At 34.0% G+C, this 17,809-nt stretch overlaps 1 protein-coding gene and 1 long non-coding RNA gene across 2 annotated transcripts; both read right to left on the reverse strand.

The window, feature by feature from the left end:
* Window positions 1-2,617: 2,617 nt before the first annotated feature.
* On the reverse strand, window positions 2,618-4,382 carry LOC125053954. Its single transcript, XR_007117643.1, has 3 exons — window positions 4,034-4,382; window positions 3,052-3,129; window positions 2,618-2,732 (listed from the first exon to the last, which is right to left on the reverse strand). It is a non-coding gene; the product is annotated as an uncharacterized LOC125053954 (long non-coding RNA).
* Window positions 4,383-6,162: 1,780 nt separating this feature from the next.
* LOC125054041 (alpha-tocopherol transfer protein-like) lies at window positions 6,163-15,828 on the reverse strand. Its single transcript, XM_047655706.1, has 6 exons — window positions 15,590-15,828; window positions 14,129-14,282; window positions 12,841-12,945; window positions 8,396-8,543; window positions 7,065-7,281; window positions 6,163-6,332 (listed from the first exon to the last, which is right to left on the reverse strand). Exons 1-6 carry the CDS (start codon window positions 15,711-15,713, stop codon window positions 6,178-6,180), a joined length of 903 nt encoding a protein of 300 aa, XP_047511662.1. The 5' UTR covers window positions 15,714-15,828; the 3' UTR covers window positions 6,163-6,177.
* Window positions 15,829-17,809: the final 1,981 nt, after the last annotated feature.

The following is a 17,809-nucleotide window of genomic DNA, read 5'->3' on the forward strand; positions in this document are numbered from 1 at the left end:
AAACAAAGTTGATTTAATAGATAATATACATAAATGACTGCGGGAAAATATCACAGAAGTTATTGTTTGAAATGACTATTCAATAATCTGTGGTGTGTTATTTCCATCTATTATATGCTATTATACGACAGGATATACGCAATTTGTCTATTGCGTTTGTGAGAACGGCTATTTTTAATTTTAAGTGCATATTACTAATAGAGTTATATCATTTACTGTTAAAAATAACACACCATAGGGCCACAACCAGCTGTATTCGATCTCAGGACAAGAGATCGAATACAGCTGGGTTGTGAACTAATGGATTTTCCTTCTATTTCTTATATTTCGTGAAATTTTCCGCTTGTAGCGGTCAGTGTATGGTGGGTCCGACAGCTCTAATCAGTCGACCGCACGGCGAAACTCGACCGCAGAGCGACTTCTCCGACCGCTCAGGAACTGCTCGAGCGGTCCGTTTATTGCAGATATGAATTTAGTATGGAAACTGTAGATCGCCGTGCGGTGACCGCTCTAGAGCAGTCGGTCTCGACTGCAACATGCGGTCCGTATATGGCCAGCGTTAGAGTCGAACTAAATCTTACCCTAAAGGTAGAACATAACTCAACTGAAAATTGTTTTTATAATGTTAAAATGTAGTCTACATTACGCATTAACTCTCTTCCGTATAATAAAAACAAATTATTCATATCCGTTCAGTGATTTCCGTAAATAAGTTTAATTCAAAAGAGGAAAAATCTATGTCATATTTAGTTTTAAAAAGTGGCATATTAAATCAATTACATTTTTGACATTCGCCTTGACTCGGAATCTTTTAAGAATGTTTAAGGTGAGGCGCCTGGGAGCCGGCGGGTAGAAGTATTTACGAGGGAAACGCCTTTCCTCATCTGTGACCTGCCTTCACTGACAAACGAGAAGTAGGTCCCCCCTCATATGCTGTCCATTCCACCATCATCCGGCTTTTTTATGTATTACGAGGCAAACAAACAGGAGGCTCACCTGATGTTAAGTGATACCGCCGCCCATGGACACTCACATTGCCAGAAGGCTCGCAAGTATGTTGCCGGCCTTTTAAGACTTAGTACGCTCTTTTCTTGAAGGACCCTAAGTCGAATTGGTTCGGTAATACTTCAGTGGGCAGCTAGTTCCGCATGGTGGTGGTGCGCGGCAAAAACTGCATTAAGAAACGCTCAGTTGTGGAACCACGGACGTCGAGGTGATACGGATGGATGTTGGATGTTGCCAGAGGAGAATACCCACAGGACCTTTGAGCAAAAAATCACATAAATTATTATTTTGTTGGGAATGTTCTTGGCCCTAATTCCTTACCTTTTCAATTTCATGTGCGCAACTCAAAGTAGTGAAATTAATTGTTATAATGAGCAATAATTTCATTTAGGTACGTATTATATACCGTGCATTTGAAATCTGACCATAAAAGCAATTCTTAGTTCATTCGCCTTTTATTACATTATTATGTATTCAAGATGTCGTCGCAACAACTTTGTTCGTTCTTATCTTTCGTTAACAATTTATACAAAGTGGATTTTTGTAAGGAAAATTATATTCAAACAACAAAAATGTAAGAAATAAATTTACTACATCCGGGAATCGAATCGCTTAAAATTCGGATTCGGTTATAAGCATCTCATGTTTTGTTTAGCTATCGTTTAGTTTTGCATATTTAGAAATGTATTTTAATAATAGCTATGTGCCCCTTCTTCCCGAGCCACTCCCTCCTACGACGGTTGCAGAGTTCAAAACTCTAATAAAGAGTTCACTACTTTGAAAATCACCAGGTCTCGACGCCATCTCGAACAAGGTCCTCATATGCCTACCGATCTGATAAAATTACTATTGGCCATATTCAATTGCCTCCTCGAAAACTGGAACATCCCGGCGCAGTGGAAAGAGTCCATAATAAATCTCATAACAATCCCACCAGTTACCGCCCAATCAGCCTTATCAATAGAGCAAGCAATTTGGAAGCCCCATTTCCAAAATTGAAAAAAAAATCATCGAAAGCATTGCAGTTGTATTTGCAAGGGCAACCCCGGTGCTCTCCCTCATTCTCGCGAAAAAATCCGCCTCAAAAAATAACCCTTTACGGGCAAGCCATCCCGTGGCCAAAGCCCGTCAAATATCTAAATGAATTAATCAAATATAATATTCAAAAATTATTTAAATTAGGGCGATTTCGATTTTAATATTGTTTTGGGCTTTCGTTGTTACATCGTTGTTATGTGGGGTATTTTGTTAATGGATGAAAATATCAATTATCAACGAACTATCGAGTCAATTTAGTTCGATATATTTGATAAGTATTACTTTTTCAGGGTTATATAATTTATCTATATTATACTGTATCTATATTTCGCAATCTTTACAAACTGAGTAACTGAGAACTGATATGGCTAACTGATTGTGACTTGTGTCTAATATTAATTCATTTTATTTATTTATTAACACTTCGTTACATACAGAGTTTTATTACTTTTTATAAAAAAAACTATTTTAATGTATTTGATACATTTTCAAATATCCAATAGTGTTTGTAGACTTCAATAAAGGTTTAGTAAAGGTTTTCAATACTCATAGTCAATAAAATATAAACAAGGTGTAATATTTATCGTAGCATTTATTAGGAACCTTAATATTTGACAAACAATCAAGTAGCGGAATGATGGTTGCCATCGTGATAAACCAAAATATTATTGTATTGGTATCATTTTAACCTGCAAAAACAATCGTTATTATTTATTATACCAAATGATTTGATATCAATAGGCAATTGAGAACATAAGATTAGAAAATCATGACGCATCACGCATTTGCGTCCGGATATTTGATGTTAATACCACCGCTCATACACACAGAATGTACAATGTGTGAAACATTTTAATTATAAATTACTTGTGGAAAAGGGATAGAAATTCCCCTAACCTTTTAATAATGACGCTGCTTTGTGTAAAATTCAGAGAAAGAGCGTAGACAAAAATGTTTTGGATTTGACATATGTGAGTATAACGTCATAAAGTTGGAAAAAGAACTTACCTTATACACTCTGTTGTATCACAAACAACCAGTTGACAGGGGTGGAATTTCTCATTTTGCCTCGAGTTTTCCGAATATCTACAACATTGGAATTAATATTTATTTACATTTTCCCTTATAGGCAGAGACCGCGCTATAATCACGTCTTTTTTCCAAACTTGCCACGGTCCTGTCATACATCTCTCGCTTCATCCACATGACATTGACTATGCAAGCTCGTTGGTTATGGGAACTTTACGATGCATTTGCGTTTTGTTCCCACGAGAATGTAAGTGCGTGCTCCTATTTCACCATGCCTCCTGCTGATAGAGAACAAATCTTTGTTTTTCATTTATTTTATTATTATTTATTACTTAAGATGTCATGTGTAACATGGTGTAATGGTTGCAGCACCTTACATTATGGAGAACAAAAAATTTAGCGATTAAAATGAGTTGCGGAGAGTTGCCAGTTCTTCTCGTCCGTTCCGTTCTACGCCCCTGATTTGAGAACTGGCAGTAAATATAAAATTAGAAGCATTTAATATGTATATTCTTTATTGACGTTCATAAGTGTACCTAAATGAATAAATGATTTTGACTTTAAACTTGTAGCTTCTCTAGTACCTCCTGGATGGGGTTCCGGTATGTTCGAGAAGGCTTACCCAACTCGACTTCACTTTTTCATACCGGTTGCCTTATATATCCTACTTCAAGCCGCTTCTCATCCATCCGTTCTACATGACCAAACCTAATAAGTGTTACTTTTCGTATCTATTCCTCTTTTAAACCACATTTTTCACTATTACGTACCCCACGTAATGTTACACTACACATACTTCTTAACGCCCTCATTTCCACGGTATTTATTCTACTTTCATTCTTTCTTTGCCACACCCAACATTCACTACCATACGTTAATAATAATGACCACGCAAATATATAGTTTTAAAATACTTGCAAAAGTCTATAGAATAGTTTTTAAATTTGATATGAAAACTTACCTTTTTCGAACAAAAACGGTTCTACAATAAACATTAGCTTTCCACTAGTTACAATAATAATATCACAGAGAGAAAAGGGAATTCATTTTAACAAATCAATAAACCAAAACAAAATAAATCCAGTTCTAACTTAATAAGAAATGTTTCCTTACATTTATACATACTTTTCGCATAAAAAATTTTGATTGCCTTTATTTATACCGGGGGTTCTGGCAAAACACATTTTTAGCACGATAATTAAGTGGTACTGCCATGAGCGTATCGTGGATTTGTGGGGCTCTGGGCTATTACGGGAAAATCCCCCGTAATTAGTACGAAGACGTACACGCGAAAAAATACACCGACCGAAAAAAAGCGACAGGGAATTCCCCGTTTCGTTCGATAAACGGGCGTGGGTTGATTGATCTCAGGGATCGATATTTCAGATATATATATTTTTTTAATTTAAAATATCGCCTATTGTTTTCAGTGGAGACTGGGGGCACTTTGTATCCACGGGGCTGCAGCCCAAAAAGACCTTAAGTAGATCCGCCCCTGTTCACTACTATTATACACTAATAATAAGTAATCCAGTGGCAAGTAATAAATAAATTGGTCTTGGGCTCCATTTGCATGCGTTTCTTTAAGCTGGGTATCCACTATTCCAAACCGTTCTTTGATTTTCTAATTTGGTGGTATATACATATATTACCCACACATTGTCTATGCTTGAAAACGAAATGTATTTTCGAGGATTATTATTATATTATTATTAAAACGTTTATGTACTTACTATTATTTTTGAGAGCTTTGCTTACTTTTTCTGACAAAAGGGAAGGGGGGGGGGGGATAAATTGCAGTAAACATGCTTACGTAATACTTGAGCGGCATCAGGGATCTCACGCTGAAGCCTTTCTTTTATCTTTATTAGTGTACACACTTAACAGATTAATAAACATTAATGTAAAGGTTATACTTTAGATTTATTGCCCAGCAAACTATTTACCTCATAAGATATACTAGTTTTTTAAATATTGGTAAGGTCGTACCATTAAGTCCAAGGTAGCGTGCGAGTTGTTTTATAAATGCATATATGCATTTTTACCGTTACTAGGTACTTAGTCAGTACCCACCTTAATAAACTGGCTGGCTAATGCTTAGGAAATTTGATTCGCACAATAGAGTCATCATTTGGCAGAAATAAAAAAGATGAAACATATGACATAAAAAATATTACTTTTAAAATTAAATTGCTCGAGTCAAATTCCCTTTATTATTGACACTACACTCTTCCATTGTATTTGTTGTTTTTCATGAAATTTTGGAGAACACCATATTGACAGTAATCCTAAATCTTACGAATTAAATTAAAGAAATTGTGATTTGAAAAACATTATATGAATTATTAGGTATGTATTCACAGCCTGTATATTTTTATTGTTATTATAATCATTAGGCATACAGATTATGTGATTATGGATAACGTTTCACGGTGTCTGATTTATGAAACAGTATAATATAAACAAAATCATTATTTGACTTCATGATAAGATTTTCATCTTCCCAAAAAAATCTAGTCTCGAAATTTCGAACAGTTATGGAAAAATATTATTCGTATTATGTAATTATATTCAATTGATATAAAATGAAAAGAGGAAGACCGAGCAAGAGATGGGCAGACGATATAAAGATAATAGGAGGCACAACTTGGACAAGAAGAGCTAATAACAGAAAAGAATGGAAAGAGCTGGAAGAGGCCTACGTGTCACAGGACACGCTGATTACCAAAAACGGGTCATATGATGTATTAGATTAAGTTTTATTTATGTGTTAGAATTAAGTGTTTTTTTATGTAACTTAAATAATTGTTATTACATTGTACTGGGTGTCAGCAATTAAGGCTAATGAAATGAAATGAAATGAAATGAAATGATATAAAATAGTTTATTTTATGGTTTATAAGTAGAGCTAAACTAAAAAATAATAGATTTTTCTATAACGCTTTCAATTAATAATTTGGACAACAATTACTTCGGATTCGGTACTACTGTATCCCTACAGTATAGTATAGAGTTCCACGTGGCGGTGCTTGCTTGAAAACTGTCGATAATATATCATCAAAATTCACATCACGGATAAATAAAAAATAATTTAAACAAATATTTTTAATCAATTTCCAGCTTTCTAAAAGAACCCTCAACACCTCCGAAAATATCTGCGTAACTCTTCACTTTTCCAGGCCTCAGTGACTCCACAACACGTTTCTTATTTTCCTCTGCAAAAAACGTCTGTGCTGCTTCTAGTTTCTTGAAAACCTCTTCTATAATCAAAGAAAAAGATTATGAATCTATCTTAAAATACACTTAAGATTATGACTTAAAATTGTCAAAAATAGATTTAATAATCTGTATTATATAATATTTGTCTTCTGAAATGCGTGTGCTTGTTGTATCTATAATTGGTATTATTCTTTATTGCAAATAATCGCAGAAGAAAAAAAAAATGTAACGTTGCTATATTCTCTTTAGTCTACTCGAGTAAAAACAAAACCAAGTTCCTTAACAAAACTTAAATTGAATGTAGTATTCACAAAAACAAAAGACAGTAAATGTTGTCTAGGATGTTGTTATCAGAAAAAATACCATATAGAAAAGAATAGGTCTAATCTTTAGCAAATATAAGTTGCGAATGGGGAGTACAAAAATCGAGGATAAAAGGTAACATGAACAACGTCATAGCGTTCTTTCGAGAGAGAGGTGACGAGATTTAGGCCGAGATAGTCGTTTTATTCCAAGAAGCCGTAACATATGTTCTTGTCATTTGACTATTGTCTGTAATTTATGGTGACGCACTGTTTTGGTATGATTAAAAGTGAAATAGGCAATTAATTAAACGCCTGCCAAAATATTACGGCAATATGGGAAATTGCTCCTATGAAATTTAATGGTCGGATAGTGAGATTTTTGAGTGTCATAAAGCCCACTTGTATGTACTAGTCACTTAGTTTATGAAATAAATTCTTTACTTTAATACATTTTACAAAAGTGCTTACCATTCAGCTCTACGACTGTTTTGTAATTTCCACCAACATCTTTGGGAAATGCTTCCAGAGGTAGCACCTTGCCAATATTTTTAAAACCATCAGTGTAAAACTCCAATAAATTTATCATTTCATTTTTAAAAAACGGCTTCATTATAGTTATCAAACGGTCAAAATACGACGGCGTATTTAATAAATGCATTTTGTTTAACTTCAAAGGTATTGCCTCCTGGAAGAAATTATAAATAATAGTTCACTTGAAATGTATAATATCAAAATATCATTTATGCTTTAAACGCCAAAAATTATTGCGTAATTTACATTTACTCCCAGTTCTCAAATCAGTGGCAAAGAACTGACTATTAATCTCTTTTCACTCCCTTTAATCGCCAAGAATTTGATGGCAAACCACATACCTCTCAGGGTTTTCAGGATGTCTCTCAAATCAGACCATAGTCTAATCATACCATACGAGAACCAATAAGTATTTGTGCCGCACAAACTCAAAATGGCGCCATAAGCACAATGGATATTGAGGGAAGTAAATCGTACTCGTATACAAAACCACTGGCATTGCTGCCATTATTGGAAGTTACCTAGTAGCACTTACGTAAGACTTTGAAATCCTTATACTATCTACAGTAATTAATCAACAAAGCTTTTTATAAATTTGAGGACTACTTAAATGATCCTAATCCTTGGGATTGAATTGCTCCAGTTCAAACAATTTGTATGACAATACTTGGCGATTAAAAAGAGTGGCGGAAAGTTTCTTGCCAGTTCTTCTTACCCGCTCTACGCCCTTGACTTGCGAACTGGTAGTAAATGTAAATTTACGATTAATTTAACTTGACTATTCAAAAGTGTACTTGGTTACCTACTTGAATAAAGATATTTTGAGTTTGAGTTTGAGTTTGAGTAGTAAAATTCCCACACAAATATACGAGATACTAAAAACATCGAATTATACATGACAAAGGTATCGTTTTGGTATTGATACCGTAGCTTATACAAGAATTTGACAAAGTCTTAGACGTAAGTATAAACAGGCTGCTTCAAAAATTTGTATAAAAATTCAACAAGAGCCGGTGTAGGATTTCTACTTAAGTTCTTTGTCAAACTCTGGTAAGGCATTTGTCCGCGTACCTCCAACAAATAAATAATTGGCAGAATTGAATATCGCCGATCTTAGGTTTTAATAATAATTGCAAACGAAAAGTCAAAAATCCCACATTAGTAGTTTGTTAATACCAATCATAGATGGCGCAAATTTCAATAGGTTTTATTATTGAAAGTAATAGGGTACAGATCGTATACTTAAAGAAAGATAAGCAAGCAAATACCTGTACATAATATAATATCTGCTGGACATTACGCAGATCTATTTTGGCAATATGTCCAATTGTGTATCCATCAAAATTAATTACTACTTCTAGACCTGGCCAGGTTCCGGTCTCGTACTGCAAGACGTCGATACTCATTAAAAACGCTCTGGAACAAAGTTTCAAGTTATTGGTATCCAAACGCAAATAAATTCTTGAAAGACAGTATTAATAATAATTCATTTGCAAGAATATGGTTCAATCTAAAGTTCGCATATTCTGCCATACAGAATGCCGTGCAAATTTGTCTTAATAGGTAGAATAGAAACTACAATTACATTATTGGTATCATTATAGTAAATCCTTATATTATTTTATTACTACACAATCACATTAAAATATATTATTACGTTATCAAATGAATATTAATTATAACGTTTCACGCAAATAATCATTAATAGAATTTTTTTTCAAAGTAGTCGATTTTTAAGTAGTAGGAATAGCTTTGAAAGTTTTCGTATATTATTATAAACCTTGATTGCCATACAAAAGGTGTTTTTCCTATACAATTCCAGATTCATTTTTGGCACAACCAATTTCTCCCCATGTCTTCGACAGTTGTCCATTCCCGTTGACTAAAAAATATTTATGTGCAATTATGAAGGTAGTTTGCTCCACAAATTGCTCTAATACATTTGTTTAGCCTTATCGTATTTTATTATCTTATATTCTTAATTAAAAGATAATTTTGTAACATTTGTAATTAAAAAGATGTTAAGGGAATATTATCAGGTTCCAAGTTAATTCTGTTGTGGCGAGATAAAAAGACATCCTCGATAAATGAAGAATTCAACACACAAAAACATTTTAAAACAGTAGCTCAAGATATTAGTTTATCTCTCTCTCTCTCAACTCAAATAAAAAATAATAACGTTCCTATAGATTATGCTTAGCTCTTAAGGCAGCCTAAGAGCTCTTGTTAACGAACGTTTTTGTCAACGGGTAACGGGCCGACGCAAAACTGTTACCTTTGTACACGATACGCTAAATATAACGTGAACGTGTCCGTTGTTGTCGATATCAGGTCTATTAAATTTGATATGTCCACTGCAAAGAAAAAGCTTATTCTAGCCTACTATTTATACAAAAAACAGCAGCTGGGTCGTTCTTCTTTTAAACCTACAATTTGATAAAGCTTTAGCTCAATTTTTAAAATAAAAATATAAAGCTTTCTTGTCAGTTTATATATATATTCTGATAGCAGATTTTCTATTCTATTGGAAAAAGTGGTTTGCCGAGATGTTTACAGATTTTTGTACGATTTTCTAGGCCTGAAAGAAAAATTCGACAAAAAAATTTACTATTTCGGCACGAAATCTTTTATTTTATTCTATCGAATACTCTTTGTCAAATAACTTGTACTTTTGTAATACATTAATTAACTAAATGAGCTTTTAGAAAACATATTAATATAATACATTTATTTTCATAAAATATGTTTTATTCGTGACCTAATACCACTCCGTCACATTTTCTGCTAATATACATGTATTTTTTGCTATAAATCAATTTTTACTATCATTTAAAAATAAATACCAATATCACAGATAGCAATATAATCAAATAATATAAATATAAATTTTAAATGTTGCACTAGTCATAACAAAATATATAAAAGACAAAAATAATTTTCCTATCAGGAGACAACATCGTGACGGAGTTTGATATTCTAGGGGATACCAGGCTGCGTTTTGGTATAAAACAGGTTTATTTTTCTAAAATAATTTATTTTGTTATACATCTTTTCAGTCTTCATCATTGTCATATAAAATAACATGAGATCGAACTTAGATAATTATTGAAATCACATTTGAGAACCTTTAGAATAAGAGATTCATATTTTAGTAAATTAAATGACTACTCATTCGTTTTAAGTAATTAAAGTCTAGTATAGCTTGACATCAAATTAACGTTTCCGAAAACATAAAACAAAATAATAATTAAGCCATTGATAGAAAGTCTTATTTTTCGAATATTGATAGTAGCTCTTCGAACTAGAAATATTGTCTCTTCCCTTTTTATTAACTTTCGGAGCCTGGAGTGTTTGGTAAGAAGTACCACAGACAGCAGTTTGATCAGTTGGATCTTGCGTGGCGAAAGGCTGATCTTCATTGGTTGATTCATCTGGGCTGGATTATGTATACATAATATCGTAAAATCTTTTTCGGGGCATTTTAATTGTGTTCATAATATCAGTGAGCATGAAATCTTCCACATCATAAATTATATCGTCTTCTTTTTCGTTAGATAAGAACACGCCCACAGTATATACAGAGGCAGGATATATAGGCAGAGGCTGTTGTTGAGAGAGTGTTTTTGAATAAGACAACAACGTCGTACGAACAGAATTGTTCACAGCAACAACTAAATACCCTATGGTTTAAGACGAGTTTCCGTGAACATTTGGTGGACTTGCTTTGTTCCTTTCAGGGGCACAATATTATTTGGAGTCGTTGTTGCAACCTTTTCCAAGTCTTCGTCTGTCAAAATGAACCGTTTAAATTTGTTGGCATCTTGAAAGTGGATAAGAATTGGAACATCTGCAATATAGTTTCCTCTACCTCCTATGGCATTATCTTGGCGTTTCATTGTCCCTCCAACCATCAGAAGCTCCTTTTCCATGCCGTGATTTAAAGAAGTTCCAGGATATTTGGCGAAACCCATAATCTTCGAAAAAATTGTTTGCCATTAGGTAAAAGTGTGACAGAGTTGACATGTGACATAGGGGTAAAAACTTGTTGCTAAGTCGATAACATTAAAAAGCTGACATAGAATTTATAATTTACTCATTGACAACAAAATATTTCCTATAACGTAAGAGTAGACAACAAAAAGTAACAATAATAATTATATTTTGAATCTATTACTCACGTGACGAAGCGGTAGCCGAATCAAAACACACACCTTCTGTCACAGCTTTCGAGCGATTGACGCACTGACTTTTGATCTCAGAGGGGAAAGTGTACCAAGGGGGGGAAGGAGGTCTAAACTTTCAATCGCAGGCCACAAAGACGAGCGGCACAAACCCGTATTTCGAAGGACAACCCACGTGACAGAATTTACAAAATAAAACACCAGGCAGTAGGAGACAAGTATTTGATATTTTTTAAATATTTTATTAAAAGTGATAAAAAATAATGGTTGCTATTGCATGATAGGTAATATATTTAGGAGTTATAAGATATTTTTATGTTTTGTGTCATCATATAATTTTTTCGTAATATTATGGATTAAACGCAAGCTGAGGTAGCGGGAGACACAGGGAATTTGTATGAGATACACTTCTGTCACGCGGATTTACTACTTTGTCACGTACTTTTACAATTAAATTATTCAATATATTTGTTATTTGATCGTGCATAGCCATTATGCATATAGTACAGTGCATGTTGAAATACAATTAAGAAAAAAATAATAGTAATTTCCTTGTTTATTTTCTCACTGATTAGTGGAGACAACTTATTGTAGGTTAAAAAGAAGAATGACCCAGCTACAAAATAAAAGGAAGAAGCTGTGGGTTCATCCAATTTTATTAGAAAGAGAGTCTTATGGATCATTCTGAACAAGGCTAATTAATAAATCCATATTAATGGTAAACTCCATATTCACAATGAGCAGCAGAGGGTAGGTAGATAGAAATATAAACGTGCGCACATCCGTCGTCGTCAACACACTTCTATGAAATGCCGTAGTTCACTGCATCGGACAGTCCGCCGTCGCGCCGAGGGGCAACGTGCGCGCATCCGTTGAGACACGTTGCAACGGGTATGAGCCCGTCGCGTTAACAAACATACACTCAACTTACTTGAACACTGCGCGTCGGCCCGTCGCCCGTTATAAAAATCGGGCCGTTGTCCGTTGTCGTTAACAAGAGCTCTAAAGCTAGCAAAATTTATGACTTCACCCGCTACAGTGACAAAATGTGTGAAATTATAGTGTATATATTTGGCATTCTGATAAACAATAAAATTCAGAATGCCAAATCATAAAATGACTGCTTCACGACTGATTTGAGAGCGACCGCCGATGCGAAAACCGCTGCGTGAGTTCGAAAAGTGAGTTACAGAATCGCAGGGCAGTACATATTTATTGTTTTTAATTCCAATATCACATAACTATTTAAAGAAAACACTCTTTAACCGGATTAGAGTTATGTATTATTATAAATTTCTATAAATTTTTAATCCGGTTAAAAAGTGTTTTCTTTAAATGTCTAAAGGTTATGTTAATAAAAGACAATACTATAACTATTTAATTTAAGCGCGAAATATCCCGAATATTTTAAATAAGGACCTTCACTTTAAAATTAAAAAATATATTGAGAAAATGACAATATTTTTTTTGCTTATTTTAAGAAATGAATGTGAATTTGTATTTTGTGAATAAAGTACCATAATGTCACTTACTTGATATTATGTGCAACATCAAATTCATTTGGATCACCGTTTACAAGGTGGCAATAAATAACCAGGCTACCGTCTTTTGTTCGCTCGGGCAGAGGAACAAATAATCTTAAAAAGATAAAAATAAACGTCTTGAGCAATTGTCGTGGTCGTAAAATTTACACTTGGATGAAACTACCAAAAATGTGTCTCGGGCCTGTAACTTCCAAAAACGATAACGACAGCTATCAGCTATATTGTGCCACTAGATTCCAAGGTTGCCGACATCAGAGTATACTGAGAGAACGACCTTGCATGGAACGTCGGGAAGTTATAGAGTAACGGCTCTGGGGCTTAAATCAAACTCCCTTTTCGAAAGGCGAGACTGACTCCAATGAGCATGAAAATGGTCACCAGATAAAGCGTATAATGTCTTTTTGTATGGTACTACAAATTCCTTTAGCATTATTCATTTTGTCAAGGCTCTGGTCTTGTTTGCAGTGGCGTAACAATAGGGTGGCAGGGCTGGCAAAATGCCACGGGCCCCCGACCCAAGAGATATTATGTTCTATGGATGAATGTGAAGTCTCCAATACGTATTGAGCTAGCGTGGGGACTACAGACCATTCCCTCTTGCCTAAGAGAGGAGGCCTATGGCCGTGGTCATGGGACATATACAACGTGTAATTGAGTACGCGAAAATCTCGTAGTTTATTACAATTAAACTGAGCGTCAACGTATCGGTTTTTCACTGATAGAGCCCCATCAAAAGAATTTGCCACGGGCCCCAGATGGTATAGTTACGCCACTGCTTGTTGGTCCAGAAACTTTGACCGCTCTAAACCCTTAAATGAATGACAATTACTATAGATATCTTTAATCTAAATATAACCATTTCAGGATATACCATATTATATAAAAAATCAATAAATCAGAGGCGCTGCAACCTTTTTAGGTCTATGCCAATCCTATTGCAATCTAATAGGCAAGTATGCGTGTAGTGGCTTCAGTGGGCGACTCTCATCCCCGAGGTCGTGAAGGAAAACATCGTGAGGAAACCGGCTTGCCTTAGACCCATAAAGTCGAATGAAACTGATCACCTGCCTATAAGATTGACAAATGATCATGAAACAGATACAGAAATCAGATAAAAAGGTTGTAGCGCCACTGATTTATTAATTTTTAAACAAGAAAATAGGGCAAATGAGCAGGCGGTTACGAGATGAGAGTTCTTAACTATTACGTAAGCAGATGTGTCGAACAAAAACATCATCATGCTCTCTTAAGTAAACATTTATAAAAAAACTCATACGTGTTCCTAAATGTCCTTTTAATTGTAGCTTCAAAAGATCTTTCTTGAAAGTAAGCTGTGAAGAGGGTCCTTAGCGAATAGTTGAGATCCATAAGCTGCTTCGCTACCTCGATACTTCTGTTACAACTGTGGTACGCTAATATTATGTCCAGGTCTATAAAAGAAAATTATTTAATATGATAATGCACCTGCTCCACTGTTTTAACTGTAACTTATTTAACTGGACATATTTTGTTACGCCAAGAATAGAATTAAATTTTTACAGCTAGCTGCGTGGACCCATTGTACACGTATTGACACATCGATACTGTTGTCTTTGATTGAAATTTAATAGTAATTTAATGCAACTGTCATATAATAGAGGGTATTAAAACATGAGTGTCGTAAGATTACACGAGTGTTTTAATACCTAATTATATGCAGTTGCATACACTACTTTATTTAATCTCATGGTTTCCAAGTCATAAAGTCTTGGTAACATTTGTCGTAAGTACGGTTTTCTTGATTATTCTGACAAAACACTATTGGTCAGTTTCGTAGCTGTTTCTAGAATGTCAATATTCATCGGTATCGTCGGTGTTGCTTGACATTTTTGCTACTTAAGTTTTATCCAACAAAATATTACTCAAATTCGTATGTACGAAATAGCGCCAAAATGGAAAAAGTCTGTTATTGGTCTATTAGCTCGGAACGCGCTCACCACAGATTATGTGTACTTAAATTAAATAAACTCCTAAAAAAACATTTTTTTGTTAGGAGAATAATGCTTTAATTTAATTTTCTTAATGAAGTATCTAAGTAAATAAAATATGCCAATAAAGCTCTGTATTTCATTTCATAATTAGAATATTACCGAATGAGATTATATAAATATATTTTTAGGCGAATTTATTACATTATTTACTTAACTCGATGGATATTTAAATGGATATTATAAAAAGATACAGAATGTAGATTTTTTCGAATTTTAATAAGAATTAGTAAAAAACAGTGAATTTTCTTGTTAAACGCAAAATAAATCATAACTCTGCAGGGGTTGAGCTTAGAGACCTCCCGTAGAACAATTTTTTGCAGCTGATGACCTCATCTATGGCCTATTTGCGTTTGATCCACGACATTTTGACCACCCTGTATATGTACTTTTTTTGTTATGACTCAGTATGACTTTGCTGTGGAATGGAAGCCTGGTTATCCATATCACAGGTTCTTACCTAGCTTGGAAACCAGTCTCCCAATACCTTCTTAATTGAAATCGTACTGTTTGTTTCAAATGTTATATGGAAGAAATGAAGAATTATTATTATTAAGATATATTTCTGAAAGACCTGTTAAGACTGAGTTATACTTGAAAGGTTTTTCTGTAATGCCGTTTATAAGTAGATTCAGTTTTTAAAATAATTAATAATAATAATCCTATGGAGCTACAATATGACCCACATAACAGATATACTGCAGTTTAACCTGTAATATGTTTTTCCGGCAAATGGGGCTGGGTTTTCAACCACTGACGAAGCTTTTCCACATCTTGGGGCGACACAATTCCCTTTTCATACGCCTCCTGAATTGGGAATTCCTTAAGTCCCATATTTATTCTAAAAAAAACAATATTTTTGTGTTGTTATACTTCTGTGTTAAATTAAAATACCTAAATCACTAAAATGTCAAACAACACTTATCACCAAACTCGAGAGACTGCACTACTTAAACAATCAATAAATCTTTATCAATAATGTTACAATGTAAAAAGATACAATAGCGGACACGAATTAATTCAATTTAAACATTACAAAGTTACGAATTATACATTCATTAAAATATCAAAAAGGTCTACGTACCTATATAGAGAAAACGTGAATTAAAAATTATGTTAGATAACAATGTTTTTCCACGTAACAATTAATTTATATTTGTGTATTTTAAAAGAAAACAAAACGCCAGTTATGCGTAAAGCGTACCGGCGCGACAGCCAACTTATCTAATTCGTATTTGCTACACTTCAACAAAATTAGAGTGAATTTTTTTCATACAAGATTACTGACGAACTATCATTAAATGTTGTCAACAAAAATATCACTGCTTTAAACCGATCGGTTGTCTTACCGCACAGAATCTACACTTTGTTGAGATACTAAAATATATTTGTAGATACAATAGACTAGAATTTACAATATTTTCAACGCTACTAATATTGCGTAAAATATAATGACATAAAATTGCCAAATTCGTTTATAATCTACCCATTTCAAGGACACACCGTTGTATCAAAATTCAAAATGTTTGTACGGTGGTGTATTATTATCAGTCACCTTCTTAGATACCGATTACGATGCATTTACGTCAACAAAATGGACGTTTATACGAGATCTACAAATTTAAATTAAACTTTTTTAACAAAACCCCAAATTTATTACATTGTCCAAACTCGACGGCAACTCTTAGCAGACGAATTTCCCTTTAACAGTATAATTGTGTATGTAAATACAAATACTGAAATATTACGTTTTAGTACCACGTAAATCCACGTTTTCGTCGTTGGATGACGTTTAGGTTTAAGTAATGAATAGTAGCGAGGCTGCTGACATGGTCCAAACCACTTAGTCAGAATTCGTATTAAACACATTTCCAAAACTCAATATTAAACACATTTTACTATAAAATATCAAATAAAAAATTAATTATTTTCTTCCGTTCTACGTCCTTGATTTGAGAACTGGCAGTAAATGTAAAATCAGAAGTATTTAATGTATATTTCGTTTTTGACGTTCATAAGTGTACATTGTGTTACCTATATGAATAAATGACTTTTGACTTTTTCGACTTCGTTTTGGCGGATTAGGAGTACGCCTATAACAAGTGATGCTCTTTCAGGGTTTCTCTCATCTGCTAGCAGTCTGCCCATATGTACTCTCTATAAGTGGCATTGAAGTAGCGCCGCGCTCAAGGACATCATAGGGCACTCTTTTGTCTCTGTCAATATTCTAGCAATTTTGAAGATAACAGCCGTCACTAGGGACGATGGCATACGCCCGGATGGGATGTCTTTGGTATGGAATCCTACTTATGTGGACACTATAGGCCCGTCTTACGTCCTTTGAACAAACCCATGAGCTGGCGCGGCAGCGGAGGCTAAAAATAATAGACGGCAAAAATGTAAGTCTTTCCTCCAACGTTGATTTTGTTCCCTTTGGAGTAGAGACTCTGGCCGCGGGGTTCATGTGCACATGCTCTAATTAAAGATTTAAGTTGGCTGGTTGATAGTACCGGTGATCCCAGAGCTGTTGCTTTCTTCGTAACAAATAAGTATCTCAATACAGCGAAGATATGGTACCGGCATTAAAAACACTGCCACAGGGACCAAGCTTATTAAATTTGTTTTAGTTTTCTATTTATTAGTGTTTAATTATTTTTATTACTACTATGTTGTTGTTAAGAATATAGTAAATACTATTAACCTACATAGTAATCATATTAATATATTTGTGTGTTAATAAATATATTATAATATTAAATTAGGGTTAAATAATTAAGCAGCATTCAAAATAAAGAAAATGTTTATTATCACAAAAGCACAAAGTTAGTGATATATTGGCGAGAGCACACAATAAAAGTACTGAACAAACTCAAACCTTCATCTTAACCAAAACAGTGTTGCCTTACAAAAATATTTTATTATTGTAGAAT

This window comes from Pieris napi, chromosome 11, assembly GCF_905475465.1.
Source record: "Pieris napi chromosome 11, ilPieNapi1.2, whole genome shotgun sequence".
In the NCBI taxonomy this organism is placed as follows: Eukaryota; Metazoa; Arthropoda; class Insecta; order Lepidoptera; family Pieridae; genus Pieris; species Pieris napi.